This window comes from Leptodactylus fuscus, chromosome 4, assembly GCF_031893055.1.
Source record: "Leptodactylus fuscus isolate aLepFus1 chromosome 4, aLepFus1.hap2, whole genome shotgun sequence".
NCBI classification, from domain to species: domain Eukaryota; kingdom Metazoa; phylum Chordata; class Amphibia; order Anura; family Leptodactylidae; genus Leptodactylus; species Leptodactylus fuscus.
This window is the reverse complement of record NC_134268.1, coordinates 7550284-7570288: the sequence shown is the minus strand read 5'-3', so window position 1 is coordinate 7570288 and position 20005 is coordinate 7550284. Positions and strand designations below refer to the sequence as shown.

Sequence of the window (20005 nt, the reverse complement as noted above, 5' to 3'; positions counted from 1 at the left end):
TTATAGTAGTTATATTCTTGTACATAGGAGCAGTATTATAGTAGTTATATTCTTGTACATAGGAGCAGTATTATAGTAGTTATATTCTTGTATATAGGAGTAGTATTATAGTAGTTATATTCTTGTACATAGGAGCAGTATTATAGTAGTTATATTCTTGTACATAGGAGCAGTATTATTGTAGTTATATTCTTGTATATAGGACCAGTATTATAGTAGTTATATTCTTGTACATAGGAGTAGTATTATAGTAGTTATATTCTTGTATATAGGAGTAGTATTATAGTAGTTATATTCTTGTACATAGGAGCAGTATTATTGTAGTTATATTCTTGTACATAGGAGTAGTATTATAGTAGTTATATTCTTGTACATAGGGGGCAGTATTATAGTAGTTATATTCTTGTACATAGGAGCAGTATTATAGTAGTTATATTCTTGTACATAGGAGCAGTATTATAGTAGTTATATTCTTGTATATAGGAGTAGTATTATAGTAGTTATATTCTTGTACATAGGAGCAGTATTATTGTAGTTATATTCTTGTACATAGGAGTAGTATTATAGTAGTTATATTCTTGTACATAGGGGGCAGTATTATAGTAGTTATATTCTTGTACATAGGAGCAGTATTATAGTAGTTATATTCTTGTACATAGGAGCAGTATTATAGTAGTTATATTCTTGTATATAGGAGTAGTATTATAGTAGTTATATTCTTGTACATAGGAGCAGTATTATAGTAGTTATATTCTTGTACATAGGAGCAGTATTATAGTAGTTATATTCTTGTATATAGGACCAGTATTATAGTAGTTATATTCTTGTACATAGGAGGTAGTATTATAGTAGTTATATTCTTGTACATAGGAGCAGTATTATAGTAGTTATATTCTTGTACATAGGAGCAGTATTATAGTAGTTATATTCTTGTACATAGGAGCAGTATTATAGTAGTTATATTCTTGTACATAGGAGCAGTATTATAGTAGTTATATTCTTGTACATAGGAGGTAGTATTATAGTAGTTATATTCTTGTACATAGTATTATAGTAGTTCTATTCTTGTACATAGGAGTAGTATTATAGTAGTTATATTCTTGTACATAGGAGTAGTATTATAGTAGTTGTATTCTTGTACATAGGAGCAGTATTATAGTAGTTATATTCTTGTACATAGGAGTAGTATTATAGTAGTTATATTCTTGTACATAGGAGGTAGTATTATAGTAGTTATATTCTTGTACATAGGAGTAGTATTATAGTAGTTATATTCTTCTACATAGGAGCAGTATTATAGTAGTTATATTCTTGTACATAGGAGCAGTATTATAGTAGTTATATTCTTGTATATAGGAGTAGTATTATAGTAGTTATATTCTTGTACATAGGTGTAGTATTATAGTAGTTATATTCTTGTACATAGGGGCAGTATTATAGTAGTTATACACTCACCGGCCACTTTATTAGGTACACCATGCTAGTAACGGGTTGGACCCCCTTTTGCCTTCAGAACTGCCTCAATTCTTCGTGACATAGATACAACAAGGTGCTGGAAGCATTCCTCAGAGATTTTGGTCCATATTGACATGATGGCATCACACAGTTGCAGTCGCAGATTTGTCGGCTGCACATCCATGATGCGAATCTCCCGTTCCACCACATCCCAAAGATGCTCCTCTATTGGATTGAGATCTGGTGACTGTGGAGGCCATTGGAGTACAGTGAACTCATTGTCATGTTCAAGAAACCAGTCTGAGATGATTCCAGCTTTATGACATGGCATTGCATTATCCTGCTGAAAGTAGCCATCAGATGTTGGGTACATTGTGGTCATAAAGGGATGGACATGGTCAGCAACAATACTCAGGTAGGCTTTGGCGTTGCAACGATGCTCAATTGGTACCAAGGGGCCCAAAGAGTGCCAAGAAAATATTCCCCACACCATGACACCACCACCACCAGCCTGAACCGTTGATACAAGGCAGGATGGATCCATGCTTTCATGTTGTTGACGCCAAATTCTGACGCTACCATCCGAATGTCGCAGCAGAAATCGAGACTCATCAGACCAGGCAACGTTTTTCCAATCTTCAATTGTCCAATTTCGATGAGCTTGTGCAAATTGTAGCCTCAGTTTCCTGTTCTTAGCTGAAAGGAGTGGCACCCGGTGTGGTCTTCTGCTGCTGTAGCCCATCTGTAGCCTCAAAGTTGGACGTACTGTGCGGCGTTCAGAGATGCTCTTCTGGCTACCTTGGTTGTAACGGGTGGCTATTTGAGTCACTGTTGCCTTTCTATCAGCTGGAACCAGTCTGGCCATTCTCCTCTGACCTCTGGCATCAACAACGCATTTCCGCCCCCCACAGAACTGCCGCTCACTGGATGTTTTTTCTTTTTCGGACCATTCTCTGTAAACCCTAGAGATGGTTGTGCGTGAAAATCCCAGTAGATCAGCAGTTTCTGAAATACTCAGACCAGCCCTTCTGGCACCAACAACCATGCCACGTTCAAAGGCACTCAAATCACCTTTCTTCCCCATACTGATGCTCGGTTTGAACTGCAGGAGATTGTCTTGACCATGTCTACATGCCGAAATGCACTGAGTTGCCGCCATGTGATTGGCTGATTAGAAATTAAGTGTTAACGAGCAGTTGGACAGGTGTACCTAATAAAGTGGCCGGTGAGTGTATTCTTGTACATCGGATCGGTATTATAGTAGTTATATTCTTGTACATAGGAGGTAGTATTATAGTAGTTATATTCTTGTACATAGGAGTAGTATTATAGTAGTTATATTCTTGTACATAGGAGCAGTATTATAGTAGTTATATTCTTGTACATAGGAGTAGTATTATAGTAGTTATATTCTTGTACATAACATGACAACTCCTAGGAAAAAAAAATCACTTTATTTTTGTATTTTCCAGTTGTTCAGTCACATGTTGTACAGGAGACATCACTGTTCAGCTCCAGTTGTAGAACCTTCTGTTACTGAAGAATATTCTGTCTGCAGCTTTCTTTCGGCATTGCTCCTGATCACTTAGGAGTCATTTTATGTTGGCTTATACCAAAATTCTTAAAATTTCCTCCCAAGCACAAAAAATCTAATAACAGTGAAACATCTCATGCATCATATCACCAATCGGCTGCTTCTCAGAAAGTTCCAATAAATATTTTCCCTGTTCTCTGTATCTCTGCCTGACCTAAACCACCACCAATCCATTACTGACGCCTTCAGATGGGTCTATCATCCTCAGAATGCTCCGACATCCACTTTTCGAGGACCCCCTTTCCTCAGAAGTTGCCTTGTCCCATTTCTTACTTCCAGAAGACCACGTTCCACAGCTGGAGCCAGCACGGGTAAACAAAGAAGGAAATGAAGGGGAAGAGCAGCGATCCGTACAGGTAGTGGTCCAGCATGCCACCAGCGATGGTCTGGAGGAAGATCTGCCAACACTCCAAGAAAGTCACTGGATACTCAATGAGTTCCCGGTACAGAAAGATGCTGCCCAGTAGAGTCGTAGCTGGTGTGACCAGAACCAGAAGAGCCGCATAGAGGAGCCTGAACAGAGGAGAAACGAATGGTGAAATTGATGACTGCAGCTTTGGCTGTGGCTAGAGGATCATACTAGGGGCAACTCAATATCAGTTCAAGATAATGAATATTACAGAGCATTCACTTACTTGGGTCCGATGGGCTGGACTAAGGCGGCAACTGGCACAATGGTGACCGCCAGGATGAATCCCAGGGAGAAGTTAATGACGGCGATACAGCCAAGCTGCATGGCCAGATACAGCAGGGAGATCAGCTTCAGCGTCATCCAGCCCTGGTCCGATCCACCCCCAGTCAGGACCCTGCAGGTTAGGACAGAGGCCATTACGGCCTTTATAATTACATAGTAGTTTTTCATCTTCCCGCTCGACTTTCTACATAATTTTCTCACCAAAGTCAAGATCTCTGCTGACTGTCAATGAATGAGAACCCTCAGAATTACAAAGTACGATGACTAGAGATGGACGGACAGCTTTATAATGAACCTGAATCAACACAAGTCTCAAAAGTTTTGGTTTCCAACTAAACTACGGAGATTTGCTTTAGGTGAACTGGCTGCAATGGTGGCGGAGTGCCCATAGGCTGCTGCCCCGGCCGTCGGCTCCGTGATGTAATCGTTGATTGATGGCCTGGGATGGGTTACTTGTGGTCTTGACATGGCGCAGCAACCGCTTGAGCGCAGGGTCCCCTTCAGTAGGAGGAAGAGTCCCCCATGCTGGAGCAAAGCCCCCAGTTGTATCACATTTCAGGACTCCATGTGCCAAAAAAGGGGGAGGCTGGAGTTAATTTGACAAAGTAACCTCTACAACAACCTGTATCACATGATGTAAACCAGCCAATGAGGAGGCAGCGCTGCACCAGGATGAGTAAGGATGACAATTGTACTGGTTATTTATGTTGTTAATCGGATTATGTAGAATTCAGTGGATTATGTCGATGACTAGCGCAGTGTTTTTGTAATAAAAAAAAGTCAAGGGTCATATGGGGGTGTTATCAATTAGAAAAATGTTAATTTTATGTTTGTATTTTTTTACTTTATTACTATTGCCTTGGCCGCTGTCTTATGGAGTAGGCTAACTAACCCCTTATTACCACCACCAGGGGTACTAGAAAGAGCCAAGTATGATCCAGTACCCGACCATCTAATTAAGGTCAGGTACTGCGGCAGCTTCAGGCTGGTGTTATTATGTGGAAAAGCCCAAACACCGAGGAAATGCCAGGCTGCTGCTGCTGTTCCAATTAATGTAGTGTTCATTAGAGTCACAATACTGGAGTTTTGGATCAAATGTATCTGTCCTGAAACAAATCAGGGGACACAACTGGTGAACCCAAAACGAACTTGAGAGGTTCAAAAAACACTAATCCTGTCCTGGTCCCACTACACTGAATGGGCAGCACCCTCAGTGAGAAGGACTAGGTCAAGATATGTTTTACGCCACCCATCAACAGCAAGCAGAGATCTTGAAAACCACTTACAAATTTGCAGGAAATGCCTCTAAGGTTGCAGCTCCTGACTTTTACCTGTGTGTATTATGAGGCAGTGCTAAACCTGCCACATATATAGCGATAGCGATGAGCACGACCGCTTCTGACTCCGAGACTGGGAAGTGTTGAGTGGCCATTTCTTGGCTCAGTACTGGGAGGTAGTAGAGGCTGAGCCCGGTGGCATGGCAGATCACGATGGGAGTCGCCAATGACAGGATGCCCGGCCTGCCCTCCTAGAACATAATAACAAAGATCAGAGTGGACTATAGACAAGCAGCGCCCCTGGGATATAATGGGGACATACACACCAGCTCAATGTCTCCCGCTCCGTCCTCGCTCGTCGTTTCCGGTCGGCTCAACTTAATCCACAGATCCAAAGCGTGGGAGCAAAGTCAAGGGTCTATATATGAAGGTTCACAAAGTGTCCAGGTACAACATAATAGGACTCTGAAACTGAGGCATTTCAAAGGGTAAATCCCCTTACATATAATCCCCTTGTATATGTCTTATACTCCAGTCACAGCCAGAGCTGCATTCTGGTTCGCTCTCAGCTGCTCATTGCTGCCCTCTGTCTGTAATAGGTATTTTTCCCCATTATTGTGCTGCATTGTAAAGGGATTGTCCAGTAATTTGGACCACTTCCAGCACCCGTACTATACACAGCTCAGGGTAGAAACAGGTGGCTCAAGGACCTGTATACTGTCCGGCGTCAGCACTGCAACCCATTGTATTTATAATTTTTGGACAACCCCTTTAATCCCAGGTGCTACAAACTAGTTTAGAGGAAAGACGATGACACCCACAATGCAATGCTGCAGAATGAGGTGCATCATGGGATCTCGGTTGTTAGAGGTGTATTAGCACAAGGCCGCTCTAGATGTGACTACAGTCTGACAAATTATTTGATTTCTTAATTTAGGAGTTCCCCCTGGTGAAAGGAAGTGGTACTGCAGCTGCTGAGGAGATGGAATAGGCAGCTCAGACAGGCAGGACCCTCCTGTATTCTGGCAGCTCAGACAGGCAGGACACTCCTGTATTCTGGCAGCTCAGACAGGCAGGACCCTCCTCTATTCTGGCAGCTCAGACAGGCAGGACCTTCCTGTATTCTGGCAGCTCAGACAGGCAGGACCCTCCTCTATTCTGGCAGCTCAGACAGGCAGGACCTTCCTGTATTCTGGCAGCTCAGACAGGCAGAACCCTCCTCTATTCTGGCAGCTCAGACAAGCAGAACCTTCCTGTATTCTGGCAGCTCAGACAGGCAGGACCCTCCTCTATTCTGGCAGCTCAGACAGGCAGGACCTTCCTGTATTCTGGCAGCTCAGACAGGCAGGACCCTCCTCTATTCTGACAGCTCAGACAGGCAGGACCTTCCTGTATTCTGGCAGCTCAGACGGGCAGGACCCTCCTCTATTCTGGAAGCTCAGACAGGCAGGACCTTCCTGTATTCTGGCAGCTCAGACAGGCAGGACCCTCCTCTATTCTGGCAGCTCAGACAGGCAGGACCCTCCTCTATTCTGGCAGCTCAGACAGGCAGGACCTTCCTGTATTCTGGCAGCTCAGACAGGCAGGACCCTCCTGTATTCTGGCAGCTCAGACAGGCAGGACACTCCTGTATTCTGGCAGCTCAGACAGGAAGGACCCTCCCGTATTCTGGCAGGCTGCTCCTTGGTTCGGCGCTCCGCGCCAGCTGTGCTCAGGGTATACAATAAAGCCTCCCCTAAACACAGCTCGGATACCCAGAAGAAGGGTGAAGAAACCCAATATTACCATAAACCCCACATTGTGGTTTTGGCAAAGGATATTCTGAGGATGAGAATGAGGATGAGGAAACCGATGGCCGGCATGTAAATTCCAATAGACACAAATCGGGAGAGGGAGGGAAGCAGGTAGAAGAAGTAAGACTGATGCAGTCGCTCCGACAGGTTATTCAGTTTCCGGAACATTCCTTCAATAGTCCTGGAAAGGAAGGGAAATAAGAAAGAAAAACGTTCAGGACCAGGACCGTTACTATGGGAAGATGGAGGAGCCGAAGCAACAGTGTCAGAGGATTCCTGCTGCCCCTCGGGGAGCCAAGTATTGTCAGTATAAAATATAATCACATACTGAATAATATATCACATAATATACACTACATATGTCATATATAGCTAAATATGCAATATACAGTATGATACTATAACATATACCGTACAATGATATAACACAGTAAAATATATAATTATACATGTAATATACAGTATTATATAGAAGTATCAAATGAGTAATATAATCTACAGTATAATATATAATGCAGAACATAATATGCAGTAACACAGATAATATACAAAATAACTAATAAAATGTACAGTAATGTATAAAATATAACAAATATAGGATAGGATAATGTCTAATATAATATACAGTCTCATTAAAATATAATAAGAGAATAATAAATAATGATATTCAATCAAATAATGTATAACATACAGTATGATAATCTATCCTGCAAGATACATTATAATATACAGTGTAACTAATATACAATATAACATACAATATTTAACATTAATAGAGTATAACTATATGTAACATAATATACAGTCAATATAATATAGAGTATAATATATAATAGACAATCTAATGTAAAATACTCGCTATCATATACAGTATATTGTAATAATCTACAGTGCAATAGCTAATACAATCTAATAATACGCAGTATGACAATACATAATATATATATATATATATATATATATATATATATATATATATACACAGTATAATGTAATAATCTGCAGTCTATCTATTAACATATAATATTCAGTGAAATACATATATACAATTATATCAAACACATCACACAGAATAATAATATAATAAGTTTTTATCGCCACTTACTCCCCTATGGTGACCATTTCATACTTGTACTGCCGGAAGCTGTTGATGCCGCGCAGGGTGATGGCTTCAATGTGATAGCGGAGGAAGAGGCCGTGGTCTCCCTGAGGTCGGCCGGACCCTTGCTTGAGAACCATCAGCAGCATGGTGTGCAGGTTGTGCAGGTATCCTGGGAAGGTGTCGTAGTCGTTGCGCTGCAGCTGTGCAGTGAGAGATTGTGCATTAGTGTCCAGAGTTCAGAACAGAAGGGGGCGCTGTACTGTATAATATACACCGGGGGGAGAGTCAACTCCGATATAGAATGAGAACTAATAAATGGCCTCTCACCTGTCAGAAAGAGAAAAGAAGCATAGTCTGTAGTGCAGTATACTGGGGCAAATTACAAGACATAATAAGCCACACCTCTAACTCTGCCCAGGACTCCGCCCAATCTCTCCCAGTCCTTCTGTGCCCCCATAATGTGTCCACACAGCATAATGTCCCCTAAGTGCCTCACATAATGTAATGCTCCCATAGTGACCCCCAAACAATGTAACTCCCTACTTAGTGCCCCAACACAGAACAATGTCATCCTTGTGGCCCCGCAGTGTAATGGCCAATCCTTGTGGCCCCCCAGTGTAATGGCCAATCCTTGTGGCCCTCCAGTGTAATGGCCAATCCTTGTGGCCCCCCAGTGTAATGGCCAATCCTTGTGGCTCCCCCCAAGTGTAATGGCCAATCCTTGTGGCCCCCACTGTAATGGCCAATCCTTGTGGCCCCCAGTGTAATGGCCAATCCTTGTGGCCCCGCAGTGTAATGATCAATCCTTGTGCCCCCCCCCCCCAGTGTAATGGCCAATCCTTGTGCCCCCCCCCAGTGTAATGGCCAATCCTTGTGGCCCCCCAGTGTAATGGCCAATCCTTGTGGCCCCCAGTGTAATGGCCAATCCTTGTGGCCCCCAGTGTAATGGCCAATCCTTGTGGCCCCCAGTGTAATGGCCAATCCTTGTGGCCCCCCAGTGTAATGGCCAATCCTTGTGGCCCCCCAGTGTAATGGCCAATCCTTGTGGCCCCCCAGTGTAATGATCAATCCTTGTGGCCCCCAGTGTAATGGCCAATCCTTGTGGCCACCCAGTGTAATGGCCAATCCTTGTGGCCCCCAGTGTAATGGCCAATCCTTGTGGCCCTGCAGTGTAATGATCAATCCTTGTGGCCCCCAGTGTAATGGCCAATCCTTGTGGCCCCCCCAGTGTAATAGCCAATCCTTGTGCCCCCCCCCCAGTGTAATGGCCAATCCTTGTGGCCCCCCAGTGTAATGGCCAATCCTTGTGGCCCCCAGTGTAATGGCCAATCCTTGAGGCCCCCAGTGTAATGGCCAATCCTTGTGGCCCACCAGTGTAATGGCCAATCCTTGTGGCCCCCAGTGTAATGGCCAATCCTTGTGCCTCCCCCCCAGTGTAATGGCCAATCCTTGTGGCCCCCCAGTGTAATGGCCAATCCTTGTGGCTCCCAAGTGAAATGACCAATCCTTGTGGCCCCCAGTGTAATGGCCAATCCTTGTGGCCCCCCAGTGAAATGACCAATCCTTGTGGCCCCCCAGTGTAATGGCCAATCCTTGTCGCCCCCCAGTGTAATGGCCAATCCTTGTGGCCCCCCCCAGTGTAATGGCCAATCCTTGTGGCCCCCCAGTGTAATGGCCAATCCTTGTGGCCCCCCAGTGTAATGACCAATCCTTGTGGCTCCCCCCAGTGTAATGGCCAATCCTTGTCGCCCCCCAGTGTAATGGCCAATCCTTGTGGCTCCCCCCAAGTGTAATGGCCAATCCTTGTGGCCCCGCAGTGTAATGATCAATCCTTGTGCCCCCCCCCCAGTGTAATGGCCAATCCTTGTGCCCCCCCCAGTGTAATGGCCAATCCTTGTGGCCCCCAGTGTAATGGCCAATCCTTGTGGCCCCCAGTGTAATGGCCAATCCTTGTGGCCCCCAGTGTAATGGCCAATCCTTGTGGCCCCCCAGTGTAATGGCCAATCCTTGTGGCCCCCCAGTGTAATGGCCAATCCTTGTGGCCCCCCAGTGTAATGATCAATCCTTGTGGCCCCCAGTGTAATGGCCAATCCTTGTGGCCACCCAGTGTAATGGCCAATCCTTGTGGCCCCCAGTGTAATGGTCAATCCTTGTGACCCCCCCAGTGTAATGGCCAATCCTTGTGGCCCCCCCCAGTGTAATGGCCAATCCTTGTGGCCCCCAGTGTAATGGCCAATCCTTGTGGCCCCCAGTGTAATGGCCAATCCTTGTGGCCCTGCAGTGTAATGATCAATCCTTGTGGCCCCCAGTGTAATGGCCAATCCTTGTGGCCCCCCCAGTGTAATAGCCAATCCTTGTGCCCCCCCCCCCCCAGTGTAATGGCCAATCCTTGTGGCCCCCCAGTGTAATGGCCAATCCTTGTGGCCCCCAGTGTAATGGCCAATCCTTGAGGCCCCCAGTGTAATGGCCAATCCTTGTGGCCCCCCAGTGTAATGGCCAATCCTTGTGGCCCCCAGTGTAATGGCCAATCCTTGTGGCTCCCCAGTGTAATGATTAATCCTTGTGGCCCCCAGTGTAATGGCCAATCCTTGTGGCCCCCAGTGTAATGGCCAATCCTTGTGGCCCCCAGTGTAATGGCCAATCCTTGTGGCCCCCAGTGTAATGGCCAATCCTTGTGCCTCCCCCCCAGTGTAATGGCCAATCCTTGTGGCCCCCCAGTGTAATGGCCAATCCTTGTGGCTCCCAAGTGAAATGACCAATCCTTGTGGCCCCCAGTGTAATGGCCAATCCTTGTGGCCCCCCAGTGAAATGACCAATCCTTGTGGCCCCCCAGTGTAATGGCCAATCCTTGTCGCCCCCCCAGTGTAATGGCCAATCCTTGTGGCCCCCCCCAGTGTAATGGCCAATCCTTGTGGCCCCCCAGTGTAATGGCCAATCCTTGTGGCCCCCCAGTGTAATGGCCAATCCTTGTGGCCCCCCAGTGTAACGACCAATCCTTGTGGCTCCCCCCAGTGTAATGGCCAATCCTTGTCGTCCCCCAGTGTAATGGCCAATCCTTGTCGCCCCCCAGTGTAATGGCCAATCCTTGTGCCTCCCCCCCAGTGTAATGGCCAATCCTTGTGGCCCCCCAGTGTAATGGCCAATCCTTGTGGCCCCCCAGTGTAATGGCCAATCCTTGTGGCCCCTCAGTGTAATGGCCAATCCTTGTGGCCCCCCAGTGAAATGACCAATCCTTGTGGCCCCCAGTGTAATGGCCAATCCTTGTGGCCCCCAGTGTAATGGCCAATCCTTGTGGCCCCCCAGTGAAATGACCAATCCTTGTGGCCCCCCAGTGTAATGGCCAATCCTTGTCGCCCCCCAGTGTAATGGCCAATCCTTGTGGCCCCCCCCAGTGTAATGGCCAATCCTTGTGGCCCCCCAGTGTAATGGCCAATCCTTGTGGCCCCCCAGTGTAACGACCAATCCTTGTGGCTCCCCCCAGTGTAATGGCCAATCCTTGTCGCCCCCCAGTGTAATGGCCAATCCTTGTGGCCCCCCCAGTGTAATGGCCAATCCTTGTGGCCCCCCAGTGAAATGACCAATCCTTGTGGCCCCCAGTGTAATGGCCAATCCTTGTCGCCCCCCAGTGTAATGGCCAATCCTTTTCGCCCCCCAGTGTAATGGCCAATCCTTGTGGCCCCTCAGTGTAATGGCCAATCCTTGTGGCCCCCCAGTGAAATGACCAATCCTTGTGGCCCCCAGTGTAATGGCCAATCCTTGTGGCCCCCAGTGTAATGGCCAATCCTTGTGGCCCCCCAGTGAAATGACCAATCCTTGTGGCCCCCCAGTGTAATGGCCAATCCTTGTCGCCCCCCAGTGTAATGGCCAATCCTTGTGGCCCCCCCCAGTGTAATGGCCAATCCTTGTGGCCCCCCCCAGTGTAATGGCCAATCCTTGTGGCCCCCCAGTGTAATGGCCAATCCTTGTGGCCCCCCAGTGTGATGGCCAATCCTTGTGGCCCCCCAGTGTAACGACCAATCCTTGTGGCCCCCAGTGTAATGGCCAATCCTTGTCGCCCCCAGTGTAATGGCCAATCCTTGTCGCCCCCCAGTGTAATGGCCAATCCTTGTTGCCCCCCAGTGTAATGGCCAATCCTTGTCGCCCCCCAGTGTAATGGCCAATCCTTGTCGCCCCCCAGTGTAATGGCCAATCCTTGTCGCCCCCCAGTGTAATGGCCAATCCTTGTGGCCCCCAGTGTAATGGCCAATCCTTGTGGCCCCCCAGTGTAATGGCCAATCCTTGTGGCCCCCCCAGTGTAATGGCCAATCCTTGTGGCCCCCAATATGTCTTACAATGTCTTGTATTCTGGTCATAACCGAAACTGCAGTCGCTATTGTTGTCTATATTACGATGACTGATTCTAGAATTGTTTTTCTTTATCAATATTAGAGTGTGAATGCTAATAAAAACCAGGTGAATTTTGCTTGCAGCTTTAGATGTGACTGGATTTTACACCAGAAGCCTTCAGAGCAGGGGTAGGGAACCTTCGGCTCTCCAGCTGTTGCAAAACTACAACTCCCAGCATGCACACTTGCTCAGCTGTTCTTGGAACTCCCATGGAAGTGAATGAAGCATGCTGGGAGTTGTAGTTTAACAGCAGCTGGAGAGCCGAGGGTTCCCTACCCCTGCTGTACCTATATCCAATAAGCTCACCTTGCCCTGTATGGTGCACAGCAGCTGGTTCTTCTGGCAGAAGGCTAGGAACAGGTTGACCATGTCCAGGTTGGGTAGCTGCCCGTTCAGCCCTTCAACAACCACATCGAAACTGGTGATGACATCGCTGCTAACCTCTAGCGCTATGGCCGCCTGGATGGCTCCGGCTCGCCCCATCATCACTGACGACTTAATTTCTGGTGGTGCAATGAAGAAAACATCAAGATGCATTGTATAAAGTGGGCAGACAGCATTGTAATGCTCAGAATAACCACTAGAGGGCAGAGATACATGCGCTATACCGAACTCAGTGATCGCTCAATGATCTGTCTTCTAAAATCTCTAGCACGACATCATTGTGTAAAAGGGATTTCCACGCTCAGTAATCGATGTCAGGGGTCCCTCAATGACCACCACTACAGTCACACATGTTATCGGGACCTCCTACCATGATTTTCTAGACCTGAAGATAAAAAAAAAAAGCTGATGTCTTTTACCGGTCACGTTGACATCATGGTATCCCTCCAGCCAGGCCTCCATCCCGATCAGGTCGTGTTCGTTCACCAGGAAGATGATGTCCTTGGCCCAGTAGATCTGCCCTGTGAGCAGAGATAGAAGGGGGGAAGGGAAGGGAGACACCCACATTATTAAATATGTAACGCCAGTCAATTCACTCCCTGCCGATCCCTACGTGCAGGACGGGACGATGTCATGACCATGACGTCACTAGGCCTGGCTCATCATGTGACCACAGCAACCAATCCCTGCCCGCCCTCAAAGGCTACAGGGGCTGGATTTGTCATGATGACATAACCCCTTTGTGGGATCATCATTTACAAACGTCTTGAGGAGGCTCCAGTGATGTCATCAGGGTCACATTTGGGTGAGTTACATCTGCCCCACCATCCCCTCCTCTGGGGTCTCACCTCGGAAATAGGAAGCCAAGGCCAACAGGAGCCCGACGGCCTGGTTATTGTTCTGGCCCTCGCTGCAGGGGACACTGAGGACCAGGGACTCTGTACTGGCAGCACGAGGGGCCCGCAGGATGCCGTACACATTGGTGCCTTTTACCAGCTGTAATACAGAAGGCGGTTATCACCAGCACCACCACCCCCCCTCCTTCCCGTATATACCTGTATATACTTACGTAGCGCTCTGTCGATTCATCAGGAAACGGAAGATTCCTCACAAAGCTCTGAGTGTAAACCTCCAGCCCCATCCCTCGCATCGTCCGTTCCAGCCAGGCAACAGGAGAGCCCCTGCCCAACAAGCAGAGAACCAACTCACAAACTGCACCTACTGCAGTGCCTTAGAGGGCGGAGCATGACACCAGAATAAGAACCCCTGTGTCAGGCTCCGCCCCTTCAGGTCCATTCTATAGGTGCAGATCTCAGCACTTACCCAGCCGACTTCTTGTGTGCAGCGAATTCCCGCGCGTATGACAGCGCTCGATCCCCATAGGCGAATTTCTCATCCACCATGGTAGACCCCATGGAGTTCTCCGATATGTAGGTGCGCAGTGTGAATGGCTGAAAAGCCAGACCTAGGAACCAGCCAACCCCGATCAGATAGCTGATGATGCTGAGGAGAAAGCAATGAAATACAAATATAAGAGGGAGCCAAGACCAGGAGCCCCCTACAGGTCAGCATAGGCAATGGCACAAAGACAAGGCGGTAAATACCAGAACAACTCGTCAGGAAAACACTAATAATAATAGTAAATCTATTTGTAAAAGTTTAAGGGGTTTTCCCTTCCACATTACTACGTGTCACGTACAGAACCAGCTCAAAAAGCTGAGGGTTTGTTACAATATATTAGTGTAGGAAGGAAGTGAGATGTGTGCAGTTATAATACAGAGAATGGCTGATAACAGATAGTAATAGATTGTATTCCCCTGTCCTACAGTCGGCCTCTCCTCCCCTGACATGGCTGATAACAGATAGTAATAGATTGTATTCCCCTGTCCTACAGTCGGCCTCTCCTCTCCTGACATGGCTGATAACAGATAGTAATAGATTGTATTCTCCTGTCCTACAGTCGGCCTCTCCTCTCCTGACATGGCTGATAACAGATAGTAATAGATTGTATTCCCCTGTCCTACAGTCGGCCTCTCCTCTCCTGACATGGCTGATAACAGATAGTAATAGATAGTATTCCCCTGTCCTACAGTCGGCCTCTCCTCCCCTGACATGGCTGATAACAGATAGTAATAGATTGTATTCTCCTGTCCTACAGTCGGCCTCTCCTCTCCTGACATGGCTGATAACAGATAGTAATAGATTGTATTCTCCTGTCCTACAGTCGGCCTCTCCTCTCCTGACATGGCTGATAACAGATAGTAATAGATTGTATTCCCCTGTCCTACAGTCGGCCTCTCCCCTCCTAACATGGCTGATACCAGCGAGCACTCACCAGAGGGGGGTGTTCAGCCTGGTGATGATGCGTGTCATTGCCTGCCGCCGGTTTGGATCGGAGAGGATCCCCATGGTGTCTGTGCAGTTCCTGTAAGAGATTATACATATAATAAGAGTGCAGGGTCAGTACAGAGACCATCGGAGAGAAACCTATACATGATATAATACACAGCTGGTCAGATATATATTATAGGCTGTGTATAATATACAGGTCATTAGCTATAGTGGAAGTATCTACCGTATACATGATATACTACACAGCCTGGGAAAATAATCCTTTCCAGCACATAGTATAGATTATTCTATTCTGCACAGTGCAGGTATTATAGAATATACAGGAGCATATCTGGCACTGAGTTTATATTACAAGTTCTACATTTAGTTCAGATTCTTGTCATATTATACTGTGTAGTATAAAGTCTATAACACTCCGGCTATCACAATATCACACTCCATACATATGATCATTGTATAATACATGACGGATACAGCGCGATTATTAAACAGACTAATATTACTTATACTGTGTGGGGAGATTATAGTATTATTTATTAGATAGAAACTCAATTATATTATATTATTCATAATTCCAGTTATTACAGATGAATATAATAAGAAGCTGGGTGTTATGTATTATACTATAGTTATACACAGGGCCCTGGTGCATTATACAATGTATATGTGTGTGCATATATATATATATTATTTGCAGACATTATACAGAGGATTCTGGATAGTAGTGATGCAGATTATTATTATACACAGGTTATTATATATCACCTCTCACCTCCTCCTCCTGCAGCCCCTATATATATATATCTATATATATATATATCTATATATAGATATATCTATATATCTATATATATATGTGGCTGTTTACGTGAAAAGGGCCCAGATCGTCGATACTAATCATAGAGAAAATAGTCCAAAACATATTTGGGTAAAAAAAATCACAATTTTGTTTTATGCAAAAATTTTATTTAAAAATATGTCAAGTTTACAAATTTTGTATTGTATAAATGTTTCGGACAATGTTACACCATAACCGTTACAATGATACCAAGAACTCCATATCGACAGTGTGGGCCCTTTTCACATAAACAGCCACATATATTTATTACACAGCTTATATATTACATTACATTATACACAGGTTTCCTCTCTCACCTCCTCCTGCTGCAGCCCCTGTATTATGATATACTGTTATTACACACACCTTCTATTACATTATACACAGGTTTCCTCTCTCACCTCCTGCAGTATGATATATTATATATTACACACCTTCTATTACATTACATTACATTATAGTATACACAGGTTTCCTCTCTCACCTCCTGCAGTATGATATATTATATATTACACACCTTCTATTACATTACATTACATTATAGTATACACAGGTTTCCTCTCTCACCTCCTCCTGCTGCTGCAGTCGCTGTCACTGAGATTTCCGCATCATAGAGACCAGGAAGAGACGAGAGCGGAGAGAGAAGGATAGAGCGACACCTAGTGGCCGGAGGACAAACTGCACCGAGACATCAAAGGCTTTACAATGGCAGAGAACAGTTACATATCCCATCATGTGATAACACAACAGATATGTCACAGCCATGTAATAACACAAGATACATGTCACAGCCATGCGATAACACAACAGACATGTCACAGCCATGCGATAACACAAGATACATGTCACAGCCATGCGATAACACAACATACATGTCACAGCCATGCGATAACACAACAGACATGTCACAGCCATGCGATAACACAACATACATGTCACAGCCATGCGATAACGCAACATACATGTCGCAGCCATGTGATAACACAACATACATGTCACCATTCTGAAATCAGAGATTATATTACACAGGAGCGCCCCCACCAGTGTCTGTGATAAAGGCGCTGCCATCCTTGTATGTTACATAGTATACAGCAGCCAGGTCACCATTACCTGTGGAGTCACATCAGACTGAATGTAAAAGCCGCACCGGTCAGTGGCACAAGGACTTGGCTACCCCGACACCCTCCCAGCAATGTCCTCTGCAGCTCTGCCAGCACCGACACATCACCCATAATACAGATACTATCATGGATCACAGCGCTCTGGAGCAGATCCCAGGAGATCTCCAGGACTATTCAGACACTCCTGTAACGTTCTGGATGTTTCTACCTGTCGCCTACTGCGGGTCAGTTTCTTCACTTTCTGTCAGAGTAAGGAACCCCTCTTAATTCACTTTCCACCCCGCCAAGGGTTTGTCACAGTGTAACAGTGTAGGAGACATTGCTGCTGATCTTTACAAGACGCCTACACTGATACACTGTAACAAACTGTCAGCCACAAGAGCAAAACAAGACCTGGACAAAGGTATAGTGCAGCTCAGCCTTATTCAGTGGAATGGGACTGAACCAGAATCAGGTCATGTGACCTATGAACAGGAGGACACGTGGGCTGTGAAGCAGAAGTGGCCCTCAAAATTGCAGTCACTTGAAACAGTTGATCTGCGGTGGTCCCAAGTGTCAGGGGCCCCACTGAAGGATAGTCATCAATCAATAAGCCTGTAGTCATGATTAGCTAATAGGATGGTGTCAGAAGCCTGATACAGGACCTGGTGTCAGAACCAGCTCAGAAGCCCGAGGTCCCAAACCTGCAGGACCTGGGCCAGATGCTGGAAACATTCAGTCCCTGGTGACCACTATAAAAGTTCTCCTAAATGGGACTGAACTGCGATGAAGCCATGTGACTGATGAAAGTGATGGCACAGACACAGACTGTGAAGGAGATGTTGCGCAGAGTAGGCTACTCCAAACAGCTGATCGATGGGTGCCAGACCTCCAAATGCTGACCCATCCTAAGGAGAGGCCATCAAATAGTAAACCTGGAACTTTCATGAGTCTGTTCTAGGTGTTATTCTGCTGAAAATCAATTATGGCTGAAACACATTGCACATTTGTCTCTCAGGCTCATTACTGACAGTGTATTACCATTCTGCCAGGAGTGACTGTACAATAGCAAAAAAAATACCTGAGAAAAAACCAAGTGACCAAAAGTCCAGGGCAAATAACTGCAACCAAGCAGATAAAACAATCAGTAAAGTCTGTCTGTATAGACTGGGAGGAGAATCGACCCCTCCTCTCTCCAGTCACTGTGCCAAGAAAGTCTGCAGAATGGAAAGTATCTATGGACGGACTTTCCCAGTAACAAAGGAGAACAACAGATTAGCTACAAGGGAAACACCGAGTGGCAAGAACTTTAGAGAGGTTTTTCAGTTCAAAAAAAAAAATCAAAAAAAAAATCAGCCCCATTGTTATAGTGAATTACATTTTGGTCCAGACCCCCATGATCTATGAAATGAGACCAAGCTCTCTGTAGTTAGTGCCCATTTACAGTGTTTGTACAGACTGGACTCCGCCCCCTTTATATAAAACATGATGAGGTTGTTACAATGTATCGGATATAAAACACAAACAACAACTTTTTATTAACAAACTTTAATATTTTTTAAGTTTATTAAATCAAAACATAGAAAAATAAAGAACTCGTCGACATCCAGCCCCGCTCCTCAGAGTCCACATTGGTCTTCTTAGCTCCTCCCTCTGCGGTCGCCATGATTATCCTCCGCTCTTACAGACCACACATAAGGGTCATTACTTATGCTGACCCTCGATCACCGATCAGCGCCGTCACCTCCTGTAAGTGGTCGCGCACCACCTGGTCCAGCACGGCGTACACGTCCTTACAAGCTTTGCTGGCTGCATCGATCACGCGCTCCAAGTGATCCTCGTGCAGCCGCGAGTTCATCTCCAGTAACGCAATCTGATCAGACTTGGGTAACAAAGCTAAAGCCAACTGAGGGCCCCCGGCCGACTCCTCCACGTAACTGAGATCTGCCAGTGGTGTGTCCTCAATGAACCCTGCCGAGCTGGCGCACACGTAATCCCGCATGGGGATCCCAGCGTCAATCACCGCCAGGGTGGCTGCGTTCACACACGTGCAGTAATTACCACCGTCTGCTTGCAGGATCTAAAATGGAGAAGATAAAACATGTCATAAAATGTACAATATAAAGAGAACCAAGCAGATGATATAAGCCATGGGGTAGAGCAAGGTTCAGCCTCATCCTAGTCAGAAATGGCTGATAACAGAGAGCAGTATATTGTATTCACCTGTCCTACAGGCCGTATTGTGTACACAGCTCCTATGATGACATACACATATATATATATATATATATATATATATATATATATATATATATATATATATATATATATATATATATATATATATAACCATCCCCTGTGTATTCAGATCCCTCCCTTCCTGATCACCTGATGGCAGGATCTGACTACACAAGGTCTGATTGTCGTCTGTAGATACAAAACGACAAGAGATATTTAATCCAATGGGTAAAGTTTCAGTAAAGTCGGGTTCTCATCTGTGCCGGACTCTTTGCGCGCCCACTCTGCCCCCTCCCCTTTACTTTCACAGAAGAGAAAAGCAGATATGGCGGCACGCGGCCTCACGGTTACAGAGCTGCGGGGAATGGTTGTTGAAGAGGCCACAGGTTGTGTCCTGTAATGTCTGGGCCCGCGGTCCGCACCTGTACATAGATGTCTATCTGCGAGCGCGGGTACAGCTGGGTGAGGATGGCGGCCTCGAACGTCTGCTTGAGGTGCAGGGTCATCTCCGTGGACTTCCGGTCTCCATGCGGCCGCCGTTTCCTCTCCCCGGTACTGAAGGTGGCCATACTGTACTGGCAGTTCACCACGGCGCGGTCATGGAGGGTTTTGGCGCGAGAACCTCGAATCTAAAGGAAAAAAACATGGAGAACGGCAGGAATGTCAGTGAGGCAGATGTCATGTGACCGGCGCTCCCCCGGACTCTAATCTCCCATAAGGGGCACCCCAAAAATACATCCTAAAATAGCAGCGCCCCTGACAAGTCAGTCAGTCAGTCAGCCACCCCCAAGA

At 46.1% G+C, this 20005-nt stretch overlaps 2 protein-coding genes across 3 annotated transcripts in view; both read right to left on the bottom strand.

Moving 5' to 3' along the window:
- Positions 1–2893: 2893 nt before the first annotated feature.
- GPAA1 (glycosylphosphatidylinositol anchor attachment 1) lies at positions 2894–16498 on the bottom strand. Of its 2 annotated transcripts, none has more exons than XM_075270033.1 (13): positions 16443–16498; positions 15021–15110; positions 14009–14188; positions 13755–13866; positions 13534–13681; positions 13105–13206; positions 12608–12804; positions 7919–8115; positions 6841–6994; positions 5347–5418; positions 5075–5271; positions 3685–3855; positions 2894–3562 (listed from the first exon to the last, which is right to left on the bottom strand). In XM_075270033.1, exons 2-13 carry the CDS (start codon positions 15092–15094, stop codon positions 3319–3321), a joined length of 1848 nt encoding a protein of 615 aa, XP_075126134.1. In that variant the 5' UTR covers positions 15095–15110; positions 16443–16498; the 3' UTR covers positions 2894–3318. The 2 variants fall into 2 exon arrangements, with proteins under 2 accessions (XP_075126134.1, XP_075126133.1); XM_075270032.1 differs by lacking the exon at positions 16443–16498 and adding an exon at positions 16193–16208.
- Positions 16499–18507: 2009 nt separating this feature from the next.
- The window catches only part of EXOSC4 (exosome component 4), a 2527-nt gene continuing 1029 nt past the window's right edge, over positions 18508–20005 (bottom strand). Inside the window, exons 2-3 of the mRNA XM_075272059.1 lie at positions 19636–19842; positions 18508–19055 (exon numbers count right to left, since the gene is read on the bottom strand). Coding sequence (XP_075128160.1) covers positions 18684–19055; positions 19636–19842 — 579 coding nt within the window. The 3' untranslated portion in view covers positions 18508–18683. The remainder of the gene's footprint in view (positions 19056–19635; positions 19843–20005) is intronic.